At 35.9% G+C, this 14,617-nt stretch overlaps 1 protein-coding gene across 21 annotated transcripts in view; it reads left to right on the top strand.

Annotated features, from left to right (window-relative positions):
* Positions 1–14,617, top strand: part of KLHL13 (kelch like family member 13) — a 424,794-nt gene that overhangs the window by 366,912 nt on the left and 43,265 nt on the right. For all 21 annotated transcript variants that reach the window (XM_077989506.1, XM_077989505.1, XM_077989502.1 and 18 more), the window contains one exon: positions 10,975–11,116. In XM_077989506.1, the coding sequence (XP_077845632.1) occupies positions 11,003–11,116 (114 nt within the window). In that variant the 5' untranslated portion in view covers positions 10,975–11,002. The remainder of the gene's footprint in view (positions 1–10,974; positions 11,117–14,617) is intronic.

Genomic DNA, 14,617 nt, shown 5'->3' with positions numbered 1-14,617 from the left:
TCTTTCTATTAAAAATGATTAAATACAATGGCTTTTACACATTGCTTGTTTAGCAATAGACAAAAAATGCATAGCTGTAAATTTGTAAAAGCAATATATTCCAAAGCAAAACAATTGGTAGTTTGTAAGTAAATTTGGATTTTTGTTTGTTCTATGGTCATTAAACATTTATTGTGAATAATTTGCTGGAATGTGCAATTAGTTAAGGAGGGCTAGGCCAGGAAGCCTTGACTTCAAGAGTGTAGGATTTGGCTTTTGTTCAGCAAGCAGTGACTCACTGAATACCTTTGAGCAAGGGAGTGCTTTTCTGAGCTATAAATACAATCACAGTATATATAAAGACCATTATGTATGTGAAAATTATAATTAAATCCAGGTAAGAGGTAACAGAGACAAGAACTATGGTAGAGGCAGTGAGAGTGGATGGGGGTTGAGGGATAGGAGCATTCTAGAGAGAGATTCAGTCGAACTTAACAGTTGATTGGACATGGGAGATGGGGAAGAAGCAAGGGTCAAAGGTGGTCAAATAATTTTGGTGATAGCAATTGTCTTTTAGAATCCAAATATTTTATCTGTAGCTCTCTTGAATGTATAATATCAGGATACATTGGAGATTCCTGAAATTTCTTCTGACTGACCAACATTTTAGGAATGGTCATTAAGAAATATGTATGTAGTCAAATTCATTACCATTAAGCATATCTTTGACATATGAAAAGATTGGATTTTGAAGATGTAAAAATGATGATCGCTTCAACAAGTAGCTCATGGAGATGGAGTGAGTGAGGGTAGTAGCATTTTCCAACTAGCTAGGGAAACTTTTAACACCTTGACTCCTTGCTACTCTCATCTACATGGTGACTCTTCTCCCCTTGTGTCTGCTTCTCACCTGCACTGAGAGTCAGAAATTATAGTATACTATGCAGCCATCAAAAAGGATGAGTTTGTGTCCTTTGTAGGGACATGGATGCAGCTGGAAACCATCATTCTTAGCAAACTATCACAAGAACAGAAAACCAAACACCGCATGTTCTCACTCATAGGTGGGAACTGAACAATGAGATCACTTGGACTCAGGAAGGGGAACATCACACACCGGGGCCTATCATGGGGAGGGGGTAGGGGGGAGGGATTGCATTGGGAGTTATACCTGATGTAAATGACGAGTTGATGGGTGCAGCACACCAACATGGCACAAGTATACATATGTAACAAACCTGCACGTTATGCACATGTACCCTACAAGTTAAAGTATAATAATAATAAATAAATTAAAAAAATATATATATATAGTTTGGAGTGTGAAACACTGCTTTAAAGGACTGCATAAAAGGAAGGAAAGGAATACTTCTCTTTTTTCATTTATCTCACACAGATTAAGATAAGTACTTCATTACTACTTCATAATTCATAGATTGCTTTTGCAAAACACATGTACACACAATCTGAAAATGCTCCAGTTATCTTCAATTTAGAATTCCCATTTAAATGACCAGGAGATTTGAATGCTTGATGCCTACTATGTTTTTTTTTTATCACAATGGTATGTTCTACCCAAGAACACATAGCCTTCTTTTAGCCAGAGAACATGGTGTTTCTAAAAATAAACATCTTACCCTCAAAGAGGCAAATTCCTCAATGATTTATAATTTGGAATAGCTCCTTCCCAAATAATCAGTCTACCTTCCAGAAAAACATTATACATTTTGTAAATAAATTTTAATGTTTTAGGTAATGATGTATAGTCATGACACATAAATACTTTGCCCAGATGAATCCTTCTTTAGAGTTACTGCACCATGGATAAACACTTACGGTAGTTTTGGTAGAGCAATTTTTGTTATTCACATTAGCAGAGTTGTCTGTGACTAGATCCTGAAATTGCTCTGTGATATGGACTGGAATATTATAGTGATCTTAATCAAAATAGCTTTCTAGGAGTGTAGTAAAATGGTGGATTCTAAAACATTTTAGGATAAAAACCAGGAACCAGTTCTAGAGTTAAAGACCACATATGTACTCTTAGAGTATGATAACTAAATATGTAGATAGGTGAGGGGGCTGTAAGTAACAGTAAAGACTTTTTGCATCTCCTAACAACCTGAGAGCTTATGGCCAGCAATGGGTATGTTTATTTATGGGAAGCATAGTGCAAAAGGGGTAAGTTGAAGTCTTGTAACAAAATTTTGTGGGAAAAAACCCTTAATGATGAGGCAGATATGCAGAAAAGGGACAATAACTTTAATGTCAAAAAATGATACTTAAATTAGAGTCTTTGCTTCCCTTGAGCCCCATATCTGTGATGCACTTGAAAGAACTATCCTAAGAGTGATTCCCAGACTCATTAGGTTGAGAGCCTGTCTTCTTTTTTTGTATTATTCTCCCCTGTCTTAAAAATACTGGCTGTCATATTGAAAACGTATGATTGATTTGATACTGATTTTTTCCTACATTCATTGAAATAATTAGAGATGACTCCAGGCCATTAAAAAAGTCAAGACTGAGATTTGGTAAATTTATTATGGGCTTTAAATACATAGAATCATTGGGACACTTAGGGCTGCCAGCTATATTTCTTATAACATGGAATGCAACGGTTATTACTTTGTGAGTCTTACTCTTAGTTTTTTTCATGTTTCCCTTTAAAAGATAAATAAACATTCTCTTAAGACCTGGTCATGAATTATTGACTTTGTGAAGTTGAATAGAACTGGGAAATTCAGAAAAGGATAGGATTTTCAACACCTTTTAGCAGTTGATTAATGAGTCTCCTGTTCCCAAATAGATTTGTCTCAGTTATTTTTAATTGGCTTTGCGTTTGTAGAATCTGCTTTAATAATAAACGCTAAAATTGGGTAACTCAGATGTTTGAATATTTAATAAAAATCTTAGGGAGGTGAAACACAATTCTTTCTTAACATGCTTTTTGATTTTAATGCACCTTAGCAAAATAGTCAAATTTTAAAGTTGATGAGCTACAGATAACGGGAGTAAAATGACACCTTGGTTAACAAATCCTCTGGAAGCAAAGCTCCTAGAAAATTGGCCTGGGCACTGAAGGGATTGGAATACCCATTCCAGTTTCTTCATTTTTGGATTAAAGAAAGAGAAGGCAAGCTCACTGCTGCAGATATAGAGACTTCTCAAAGGGCAGTGCTAGCTGTAGGGCGAAGCGTCCTTCCAGAGGGCCTATGCTTCACCAGAGGATTGTAACTATTTCCTCTGTACACTGGGAAGGGGACTCTTGACAGTGATGGGAGCACATGCTGTTTCTCCCATCCCACTTCTACATATTGCCATCTCCCTACCACCATTACTACATGTGCATTCCTTCACCTATGTGGTTTTATACAAGCAAGGAAGATTTGAATTCACTTGTTTGTATAGAAGGTATGGAATCAACATTTAGAAATTCATTCTTCTAATTATTTTTAAATTACTTCATTAGAAATAAAATAATTATCTCATTCAGAAAATATAATGGATTCTTACATACCCTGTCTACCTACCATTCATCCATCCATGTATCCATTTATCCATCCATCCATCCATTCATCCATCCATCCATCCATCTACCTACCAATCTACCCATCTACTTATCTTGCTTTCACACAAATATAAGAAATGTGGAGAATGAGAACTAATATATAAACTAAGCTTTCTAAATAGAAAACATTTTTGGTCAAGATGAATTAGGCATGATGCAGTTTAACTGGTACATAAATTTTAAAAGACAAAGGGATACTAGAATCTTGAAATATGGTAAGTAGAGGGAGCAAATATTACTTTTGAAGTTCTTTAAGGACAAGATTGAGATATTCAGTGGAAATGCCTTTTGATTTGGGTAATTAACTTTTATCCTGTTACAGTTATCTAATGGAGTATCATTTGTCTAGCCCAATTCCCTTATCTATGTCATAGTGTTATATCTGTTATTGTGATGGTTGGCATTAGAGTTCAGAATCTGTTGTTTTAAATGTTGATATCAGCGTGTGAAATTCTCCCCAAATTTCATCTGAGTTATTTTCTAGGATTTACTACCTCCCTACCCCATATGTGTTGGGACAATAGCATGAAAGATTTTTAGTGTTGGTATTGTTTTTATGGAAATAGAATGGTAAAAGTAAGTGATCTTCAGATTGAATTAATTAAACCAGAAAATTACTTGCCTATAACAGAGTGTATCTCTCTGATATCCTCCTTGTGCTTATAAATTAAGCATTGAAATGCTAAGTGACTTATCGCCTCTACTGTCTGCTATTTTTAATTTTTTAGGCTTGGTATAAATGGGAACAATGTGGGCTCTCGATTCAGATGTGGGTTCAAATCATAGTTACCAGACTCATGGTGAGGCCTTAAACTCTCCAAGCTTCAGTTCCCTGTCTTTAAATGAGATTATTACAAGGATTAAGTAGGATACTAGAATGTGCCTGGTACAGTGCTTAGTACACAGCAGGTGCTGGGTAAACGATCTTATTCCTATGTTAAAAACAGACATAAGCTATTTATTAATATGATTCTATTTTAAATGTGACAGACATGCGTATAAGAAGCCTGTGCAATAGCTTCTTATAGCCCGTGTAATAGCTTCTTATAGCCTTGGAAAGATAGCAGCTATTTTATAAAATCTCATCTGTAACTAAAGAGTTCCATTAGTGAAATGATTTCAAGTAGATGATAATATATTTATGTCATTAAAAAAACTACAAATAACTAACAAAAGCTTTATCTTTCTTGATTCCTTTCAGGCAAACACCTCATTAAGAAGATATATTCTTTAAACAACAATTAATTTATGCCTTATTAATAGATATTACTTTCAAGCTCACTCTTGTTGGTATTTGAAAAAGAAAAAAGAGAGTGAAGTTGCTATGATATTTATAATTTCTTTGTGTAATGATACTGTAAATGACATTTTACTTGGGGGACAAATCTTTCAATATTTGAAATTTTAAGTTTTTATTTTTTTCAACAAAAATGCCAGGCTTAGTTTATATACATTAGTTTACTTCATGAGTTGGAAATTTTGTTCCCGATTTTTTTCAAAACATGTTCCTTTTCTTCGTAATGAAAGTTGAGTATGTGTACACTCAAACTTGTGTGATATCATTCGGCTTTTGTTTGGGAAATGTGGAGAAAGAGAGGAGTAGAAAAGCTATTAATATCTTTAAAATTCAATGCAGTATGAATACTTTGACTCTATCTTGAAAAGCCAATGGGAAATGGCTTCTACCATCTTAAGTTTTTAATTTATTTCTCAAGGGTGGAAGGAAATACCTTGACAGATTTAGCCCTGACATTCAAATGAGTATGAGAACAGGTGGTGAAATTTCTTCTCCACCTGCCATGCAACTTTATCACAAGAAATGTTTCATTTAGCAAATGCTGCTGCTAGCAGACACTTCTCTGTTTCAGAGCAGAAAAGCAAATGGATGGAAAGTACTTTGAAGAAAACTGTTTTCTTGATTTTCTTTTTAAATTGTGAATGTGAGCAATATGTATTTTATTTTCCTGGGGATTGGGTAGTGGATAGTCAGTGCCTTGATTAACCAACCTGTTTTGTTGTATTGTTAAACCATTCATAGCTTTCTTGTTTTTGTTTTCATTTTGTTTTGTTATTGTTATTGTTCCTGTGTACCAACCCACTGTCACTAACTTTAGTTAAGGTAATATTATTAATCTGGGAACTTCAAATATCTATGTTATACTTTTGACACTAATGCAAGAGACTTTTTTTTTAGGCGGAGTTTCACTCTGTCACCCAGGCTGGAGTGCAGTGGCGCCGTCTCGGCTCACTGCACCTTCCCCTGCCCAGGTTCAAGCAATTCCCCTGTCTCAGCCTCCTGAGTAGCTAGGATTACAGGCGCCTGCCACCGTGCACGGCTAATTTTTGTGTTTTTAGTGGAGACGGGGTTTTACCATATTGTCTGGGCTGGTCTCGAACTCCTGACCTCAGGTGATCTGTCCGCCTTGGCCTCCCAAAGTGCTGGGATTACCGGCGTGAGCCACCATGCCCGGCCTGGGACTTTCATTCTTTTGTTGCAGTGAAACTGAGTTTTTAGAATATATTGTTAGATTTAACCTTTTTGGTAATGAAATGATGGCAAGTGAAGCACTATGAAACAAATGAGGGAACTAAATAGAAAAGTGTTGTTCATATACTTTTACCTTTCTAGCTTTTCTCTAATTCTTCTTTTTTCCCCTCAGAAATTACAAATAGTACAGGAAAGTGTAGAGGACAATCTTTTATTCATAGCAGTATCAAGATGTGGCTTTTTATTTGATGTGAGCTAGACATTAATGTACCAATGCATGAGTTGGCACACGTAACCTCTCTACCAAGAAAAATTAAGTGTTTTTATTGTGTTTTCATGATAATAATTTCAAGAAGCACTAAAATGTTCCCTTTTCCTTGACAATGAAATTTGACCACACCTGGGTTTCTGTATAACATGAACTGCTATTTGCAATGGTAGAAACCAAGAAATTGAGGTACATATTTTATAATTTATCAAGATGATATCTTATTTTTTAAACACAATGGTACTGGTTTCAGTGGATTATCATGGGATTTATTTAGGTATGGAGATTGAGGAGCATTGGAAGATTATTTGTAGATTTTGAGCCAAATGATGCAATTAAGAGGTGCTTTCTCCTTCCCCATATAGCATTCCAACAAACATGTTTACTATAATGAATTATAAGAGTACATGGTTTTCTATAGAACTTCTTCCAATTAAACCTCTACAGAGAGATTCATTGAAGAAAACACATTTAAATCAGATCAGCAGAACACTCTTGCTGTGGCCTACCTACCAGGACATAGATACCAGGACACAATTCTTCATTGTCATGTTGCTTGCTATTAAAAAAACCACATTGGTCCATTTAGTGAGTTTTAAATTTCCTTTGAAAAAATCCATTTGGATGAACAATTCTATGCAGACAGTAGTAGGAGTTTATTACATGTTTGCACTAGCAATTTTGAGAGTATATCTTGTACTCTGATAATTTTGCAGGTTTAAAGATAGAATCTTTGTGTTAATTTGCATATTCTGGAATACTGATGAGGTTGAACATTTTTCTATCTGCTAACCATTTGTACCTTGATCTTTGTGAATTGTGTGCTCATATCACTTACATGTTTCCCTTCGGGTAATTTTAAATATGTGGACATTTCGAGGCAAGATTACAATGTTGGCAGCCCTTTGTTAACATATGACAATGGCTGAGACTTTTTTTCCCTTTGTCTTTAAATGCAGTGCAGAGAAATGCCACAGTCTGTGTATGTTTGGTTTGACCACGTTTACAAGGCTTTCAGTAAAATGATCAGACAGTGCCTCCATCTCTAAGCTAATACTCATCAAAAAAGTAGTTGTTTTCTTTGAGCAAGCACGGTTGAGCGATTCTTTGTGAAAGATTGCTCTTGAGGTTTATGGTTGGCCATTGTTTCAAGAATAAGATGTGTGCTGTGGTGATGGGGTAGGCCGGGGGTGGCATGCAAGCAATATACAGACTATAATATTGTAGGGAAAAGAGAGATTTAATGTTGAGAAACAAAATTGGTTAATATAGTCTCTCCCATGAATAATTGTATAGGGTTGGTGAAATGGGACTATTTAGACAGAATTTGCCAGATTCTAACTTAACATGTAAAAGTGGATCCAAATAACAACTGTTTTATGCAGATTTAGGAAATTATTATTCTTACATGGGCTTATGTAAAACAAAAGCTTTGCTGCATAATTTTCTTATAAACTTCAAAGCCATTATCTACTTCTTTATTCTTAGACTTGAATTTTCAAACTGATAGGCCTGTGGAGAGCAGAGGTACTCTGTTAGGTAGCCTTGGAAGAATTAGTGGTAATTAATAATCCTGCTGTGTTTCATGTTGCTAGCATTACCTCATGGATTCAACCCTATGATGGGGAAATTATTTAAGTCATGAAATTGCTTGAGAAAGTAAATTCCTATATATTAGGATTTCTCACCTTTGGCACTTGACTTTTTTGCCTGAGAACAGCTTTGACCTAGAGAACTGTCCTGTGTTTTGTAAGATGTTTAGCAGCATCCCCAGTTGTGACAGTGAAAAATGTCTGTAGACATTACGAATCATGGGGGTGGGAGGAGGGGCAAAATGCCTTCTGCTCCCCCTGCCCACGTTGGGAATGACTTGCATGTAATTGTATTTAACCATATGAGTTGAAAAAACATCAGATTAAAAACTGTAATTTTTTTTCTTGGCATTACTCAGATAATCATTCCTTTAAGTATAGATTGATATAATTGTGGCTTGAGGTTTGCAGAGAAGTGTTACCTCTTTGCAATGTTGAAGAGCAGTGTGCTTCACTTTCAATCAATAAACTTAATAAAGGGGAGATAGATGGGAATATTGAATCTGCTAAGAAGGTTAACATGGCATGTACTGTTACCAATGCAGAAATTAGTAGGGAGTGTTTTGAATGTTAAAAAGTCAGAAGATACTGATAAAACATCATGAAAAAGATAATTTTAGTCCAGGTTTCTTCAGCTTTTGAAGTAATTAATTAAAAAGGCAAGTATATTATATTGGCAAGAAAGGGCTGCATTTTCACTTTTTGCTTTCTGTTTTTAAGAGCAAGAGACAAATGACAAAGTAAACAAGTTGTTATCTGTAGTTTACTCAAAAAAGCAATTTCCAGCATATGTCATTTGGCAATGTGAATTCAGCCTTACTCCTATCTCTTTTACATCTGTGGTTTTGTAAGAATTGATGGTTTTATAAAATTGATGGTCATTTAAGCACTGCATAATAAAGAAATGTCTTTGGAATGATCTACAGAAAGAAGATTCTGTATTCATTCAGAGGACATATATTAAGTCTCTCATGCCAGGCTCTGTGCAGGGAATACAGAAACTAATAAAACAGTCTGCTTGAATATCCTATTAATATAATCTGGATGAATAGACATTTTCTGGTTAGGGATACCAGTCACCATCAATCAATTTCTGACTTTTCCACTTGATTCTGTAATTTTAAATGCCTGTCCACAAAAGTTGTTTAAAAGTGTGTGTGTGTGTGTGTGTGCTATATATCATAAATATAACTTAATTCTCTTTAAAGCTATTTCTGATGCTCTGGTGGAAGGCTATATCCATTTTCTTTTATGCTTTTTAAAATCTTACTTAAATTCTCTTCTTTATTAAATATCTATCAGAATTGAATTAAACATGGTTATGTATTATTAATTCATTTTTGGTTATACTATGGCTCTAATATCATTAAGAAGAATTGATGTCACCCTTAAAGCCAGAATTTTTGCTAATTATTGCAAGACTTAAAACCACTTGGTTGTTGTCATAATTCAAAAAGTAGAATCTTTAGTATAGTCTTTTTCTTGTTAAAACTGATCAACTTGGGGTTATAGGTATCATAGGAAAAAAAGGTGAAACCTTTCTGATATTGGATAGCTCAATTAGACAGTTAGAAAAGCAAATAATCCAAAATTGAGGAAATTATAGAAAAGATGAAGCGTTCCAGCGCTTGAAAATCTGCTCTCCTTTTTTCCTAATGTCTACTTTAGCAGTCTTTTTAGCAGTCTATATTATGAATGCAGAACCAAATTCATGAGCCATGGGCTCCCCACTCTTAGGCAGGTGATCCAGAGACTGTTTTAGCAATGTATACCTATGGAGAAACACAAGATCTCTTCTACGAAATGATGAAAGGTTGTTAATAATGGCCCATTTTTAGTATAACCTAACTGAGATTTTTAAACTGCCAAATGTATTGTCATATTCTTTTTGCAACTAAGTGACCTATTGACTAAGTTTCTCCCCCCTCTTACTTATGCCCCTTGAAAATATTATTACTGCAATATATGCAAATACAGAATTGTCTGTATTTATATTTTTAGTATTCATTTCTTTGAAAAGGTGGAAATGTGACTAGATTGTAGCTATTTAACAATCCCGGCCGGGCGCGGTGGCTCAAGCCTGTAATCCCAGCACTTTGGGAGGCCGAGACGGGTGGATCACGAGGTCAGGAGATCGAGACCATCCTGGCTAACACGGTGAAACCCCATCTCTACTAAAAAATACAAAAAACTAGCCGGGCGAGGTGGCGGGCGCCTGTAGTCCCAGCTACTCGGGAGGCTGAGGCAGGAGAATGGCATAAACCCGGGAGGCGGAGCTTGCAGTGAGCTGAGATCCGGCCACTGCACTCCAGCCTGGGCGACAGAGTGAGACTCCGTCTCAAAACAAAACAAAACAAAAACAAAAACAAAACAAAACAAAAAATCTCAAACTGGTAAGTGAGAGATACTGTTAGAAAAAGAAATTATTTCATGTGAAAAATTTTGTTCAGTTGAGGTTGACTGGAACTATTACTAATAACAGAAGAGAAAGTAATGCATTAATATATCACAACTAATCTTTTACTTTTATTAATGGGGGTTTTGAGTGGGAATCAGACTAGACCTAGATTCAAACCATGGGCCAACCACTTTAATAACATTTTGACCCCAGGTAAGTGGTTTCTGACCCTTCTTTAGTCTGTGTATAAAATTATTGGCAAGTACCTGCTATATAATGACTATTCAACAAATGGTAGCTATTATTTTTATCTTTTCAAAATTAGGTGTTCCAAATTAATTTTAACTATATGCAACACAATTTGATGGCATTGCTATCTAAATAGTAAAATATCAACAGTAATTACTGTGGCCTCTAAAAACTCTGTGACTATAATTTTGAACCACCTTTTAAGTTGATTTCTCAGTTATCATCTGTATTTTCTGTACTTGGAAAGCATTTTACAAATATACATTTCTTCTAAGATAAAGAGTGATACAAGCATATAATATAGTGAAACAATATTCACCATATTGCATGGTCATATGATTGCAATAGTGATTGATTTTTTTTCTAAATGATCTCATTGTAAATTTTACAAGTTTTAATTTCCCCTTCTTTCTTATGTAAAAAAACTTTCAGATCTCTTGTGGAAGAGGAAGACCAACACATGAAATTGTCCCTTGGAGGCAGTGAAATGGGCCTCTCATCCCATTTGCAGTCTTCCAAGGCAGGACCTACACGCATCTTTACCAGCAATACCCACAGTTCTGTGGTGTTACAGGTAATTTAAGCTGTCTCTTTGGTAGTATTTACATAGCTTTAAAAAACCCACCATGGATTTTGTGGTGCAGGATGTCAGAAGTGGGGGAGGTTGTGGGTATGTATGTGTGAATAGGAAATATATGGTAACTATTTTTTGCTCAGTTTTGCTGTGAACCCAAAACTGCTCTAAAAAATGAAGTTTATTAAATAAAGAAACAAAGACAAAAACTAACCAGGAGAGAAATCTTGGTGGAGGAATGCACACATTCCTGAGGTTAAAAAATCCTCAGAGTCAATTTTTTTGTTTGGTTTGTGTAAAGGACGTTTTGCCAGTATGCCACTTTCTTACAGAATACCATATCTGATTTCATTCCATAGCAGTCAAAGTAAGTATTACAGGGTCCCTACACTGAATTTTCTAGTTCCTCATTCACAGCCTGTTTTACTATCATCTTTGTAATGGTTCTAAAGATTGTATTTATTTGGTGCCCCAACTCACATTGGTAGTAGTACCTGTGGGAGTAGAGGTTAGGACTGCTGGATACAAACCCTCTGATACATACAATAAGTAATAACTAAAATCAAAGCAGGGGACAGAAACACAGTAGAAAGCCAAAAGAACATGAAACACAGCAATCTGGAACTACTTAGCACAGGGATTAGAAGCCTAAGTACTTCTGACCTTTGTGGACATTTTCCAACTTCTGTGGGCGTTGCTGAATTAGAGGGCAATATGATACTGGATGTCCATTAATGTCTTCTAAAGATAGTTAAATTATAACTATCTTTTATAGTTATAAAGATATAACTATCCTCTTACTACTCTTAGTAAGATAATGAAAATATGTCTTTCTAAATGCATATTTAAAAGAAATCTCCCCAGATGGATTTCATGCATATCCCTGATCAAGAACCATTATAGTAAAGCTGTATATAGCATATAATATAATGAGGGACAAGGTTTAAACTTGCTGTGCATCCTCTATGTTTAAATGTAATTTCACCAGATTTCATTTTCTTTTTCTCCAAAATGTGACTTCTGACTAGCATACCTCTAAATTTCCTTCTAGTTTCAATCTTTGAATTCAGTAAAATCCCATTTCCCCAGTATTTCAGTTTCTAATTGGAGCTGAGGTCTATCTAAGTTTCATTGTCCTGTGGGTATCATCAATAGATATTTGAGAGTCAGGAATGAAAATCTTTCCATCTCCTGGCATCTTGAAGCTGTGTAGGGAAAAGGGAAGATGGCCAAATAGAACAGCTCCGGTCTGCAGTTTCTGGCAAGATCAGTGCAGAAGGTGGGTGATTTCTACATTTCCAACTGAGCCTCTGCTGGTGATACCCAGCCAAACAGGGTCTGGTGTGGACCTCTAGCACCTCCAGCAGATCTGCAGCAGAGGGGCCTGACTGTTAGAAGGAAAGCTAACAAACAGAAGAAAGGAGTAGCATCAACATCAACAAAAATGACATCCACACAGAAAGCTATCTGAAAGTCACCAACATTAAAGACCAAAGGTAGATAAATCTACAAAGGTGAGGAAAAACCAACACAAAAAGGCTGAAAATTCCAAAAACCAGAACGCCTTTTCCCCTCCAAAGGATCACAACGCCTCGCCAGCAAGGGAACAAAACTGGACAGAGAATAAGTTTGACAAACTGACAGAAGTAGACTTCAGAAGGTGGGTAGTAACAAACTCTTCCGAGCTAAAGGAGCATGTTCTAACCCAATGCAAGGAAGCTAAGAACCTTGAAAAAAGTTTATAGGAATTGCTAACTAGAATAACCAGTTTAGAGAAGAACATAAATGACCTGATGGAGCTGAAAACACAGCACGAGAACTTTGTGAAGCATACAAAAGTATCAATAGCCGAATTGATCAAGCAGAAGAAAGAATATCAGAGATTGAAGATCAACTTAATGAAATAAAGTGAGAAGACAAGATCAGAGAAAAAAGAATGAAAAGAAACAAACAAAGCCTCCAAGAAATATGGGACTATGTGAAAAGACCAAAACTAAGTTAGATTGGTGTACCTGAAATTGACGGGGAGAATGGAACAAAGTTGGAAAATACTCTTCAAGGTATTCTGCAGGAGAACTTCCCCAACCTAGCAAGACAGGCCAACATTCAAATTCAGGAAATACAGAGAATGCCACAAAGATACTCCTCAAGAAGAGCAACCCCAAGACACATAATCATCAGATTCACCAAGGTTGAAATGAAGGAAAAAATGTTAAGGGCAGCCAGAGAGAAAGGTCGGGTTACCCACAAAGGGAAGCCCTTCAGACTAACATCAGATCTCTCTGCAGAAACCCTACAAGGCAGAAGAGTGGGGATCAATATTCAACATTCTTAAGCAAAAGAATTTTCAACCCAGAATTTCATATCCAGCCAAACTAAGCTTCATAAACAAAGGATAAACAAAATCCTTTACAGACAAGAAGATGTTGAGAGGTTTTTGTCACTACCAGGCCTGCCTTACAAGAGCTCCTGAAGGAAGCACTAAATAACCGGTACTAACCACTGCAAAAACATACCAAATTGTAAAGGTCATTGACACTATGAAGAAACTGCATCAATAAAGGGGCAAAATAATTAGCTAGCATCATAATGACAGGATCAAATTCACACATAACAATATTAACCTTAAATGTAAACAGGCTAAATGCCCCAATTAAAAGGCACAGACTGGCAAATTGGATAGAGTCAAGACCCATCAGTGTGCTGTATTCAGGAGACCCATCTCACGTGCAAAGACACACATAGGCTCAAAATAAAGGGATAGAATATTTACCAAGCGAATGGAAAACAAAAAACAAGCAGGGGTTGCAATCCTAGTCTCTGATAAAACAGACTTTAAATCAACAAAGTTCAAGAAAGACAAAGAAGGGCATTTCATAATAGTAAAGGGATCAATGCAACAAGAGCTCACTATCCTAAATATATATGCACCTAATACAGGAGCACCCAGATTCATTAAGCAAGTTCTTGGAGATGTATAAAGAGACTTAGACTCCCACACAATAATAGTGGGACATTTTAGCACCCCACTGACAATATTAGACAGATTCAAGAGACAGAAAATTAACAAGGATATTCAGAACTTGAACTCAGCTCTGCACCAAGCAGACCTAATAGACATCTACAGAACTCTCCATCCCAAATGAACAGAATATACATTCTTCTCAGCACCACATTACACTTATTGTAAAACAGACCACATAATTGGAAGTGAAACACTCCTCAGTAAATGTAAAAGAACAGAAATCATAACAGTCTCTGAGACCACAGTGCAATTAAAGTAGAACTCAGGATTAAGAAACTCACTCAAAACCGTACAAATATAGGGAAACTGAACAACCTGCTCCTGAATGACTACTGGGTATATAACGAAATGAAGGCAGAAATAAATAAGTTGTTTGAAACCAATGAGAGCAAAGACACAACATACCAGAACCTCTGGGACACGTTTAAAGCAATGCGTGGAGGGAAATTTATAGTACTAAATGCCCACAAGAGAAA

This window comes from Macaca mulatta, chromosome X, assembly GCF_049350105.2.
Source record: "Macaca mulatta isolate MMU2019108-1 chromosome X, T2T-MMU8v2.0, whole genome shotgun sequence".
NCBI classification, from domain to species: domain Eukaryota; kingdom Metazoa; phylum Chordata; class Mammalia; order Primates; family Cercopithecidae; genus Macaca; species Macaca mulatta.
This window is presented reverse-complemented; position numbering and strand designations above follow the sequence as displayed.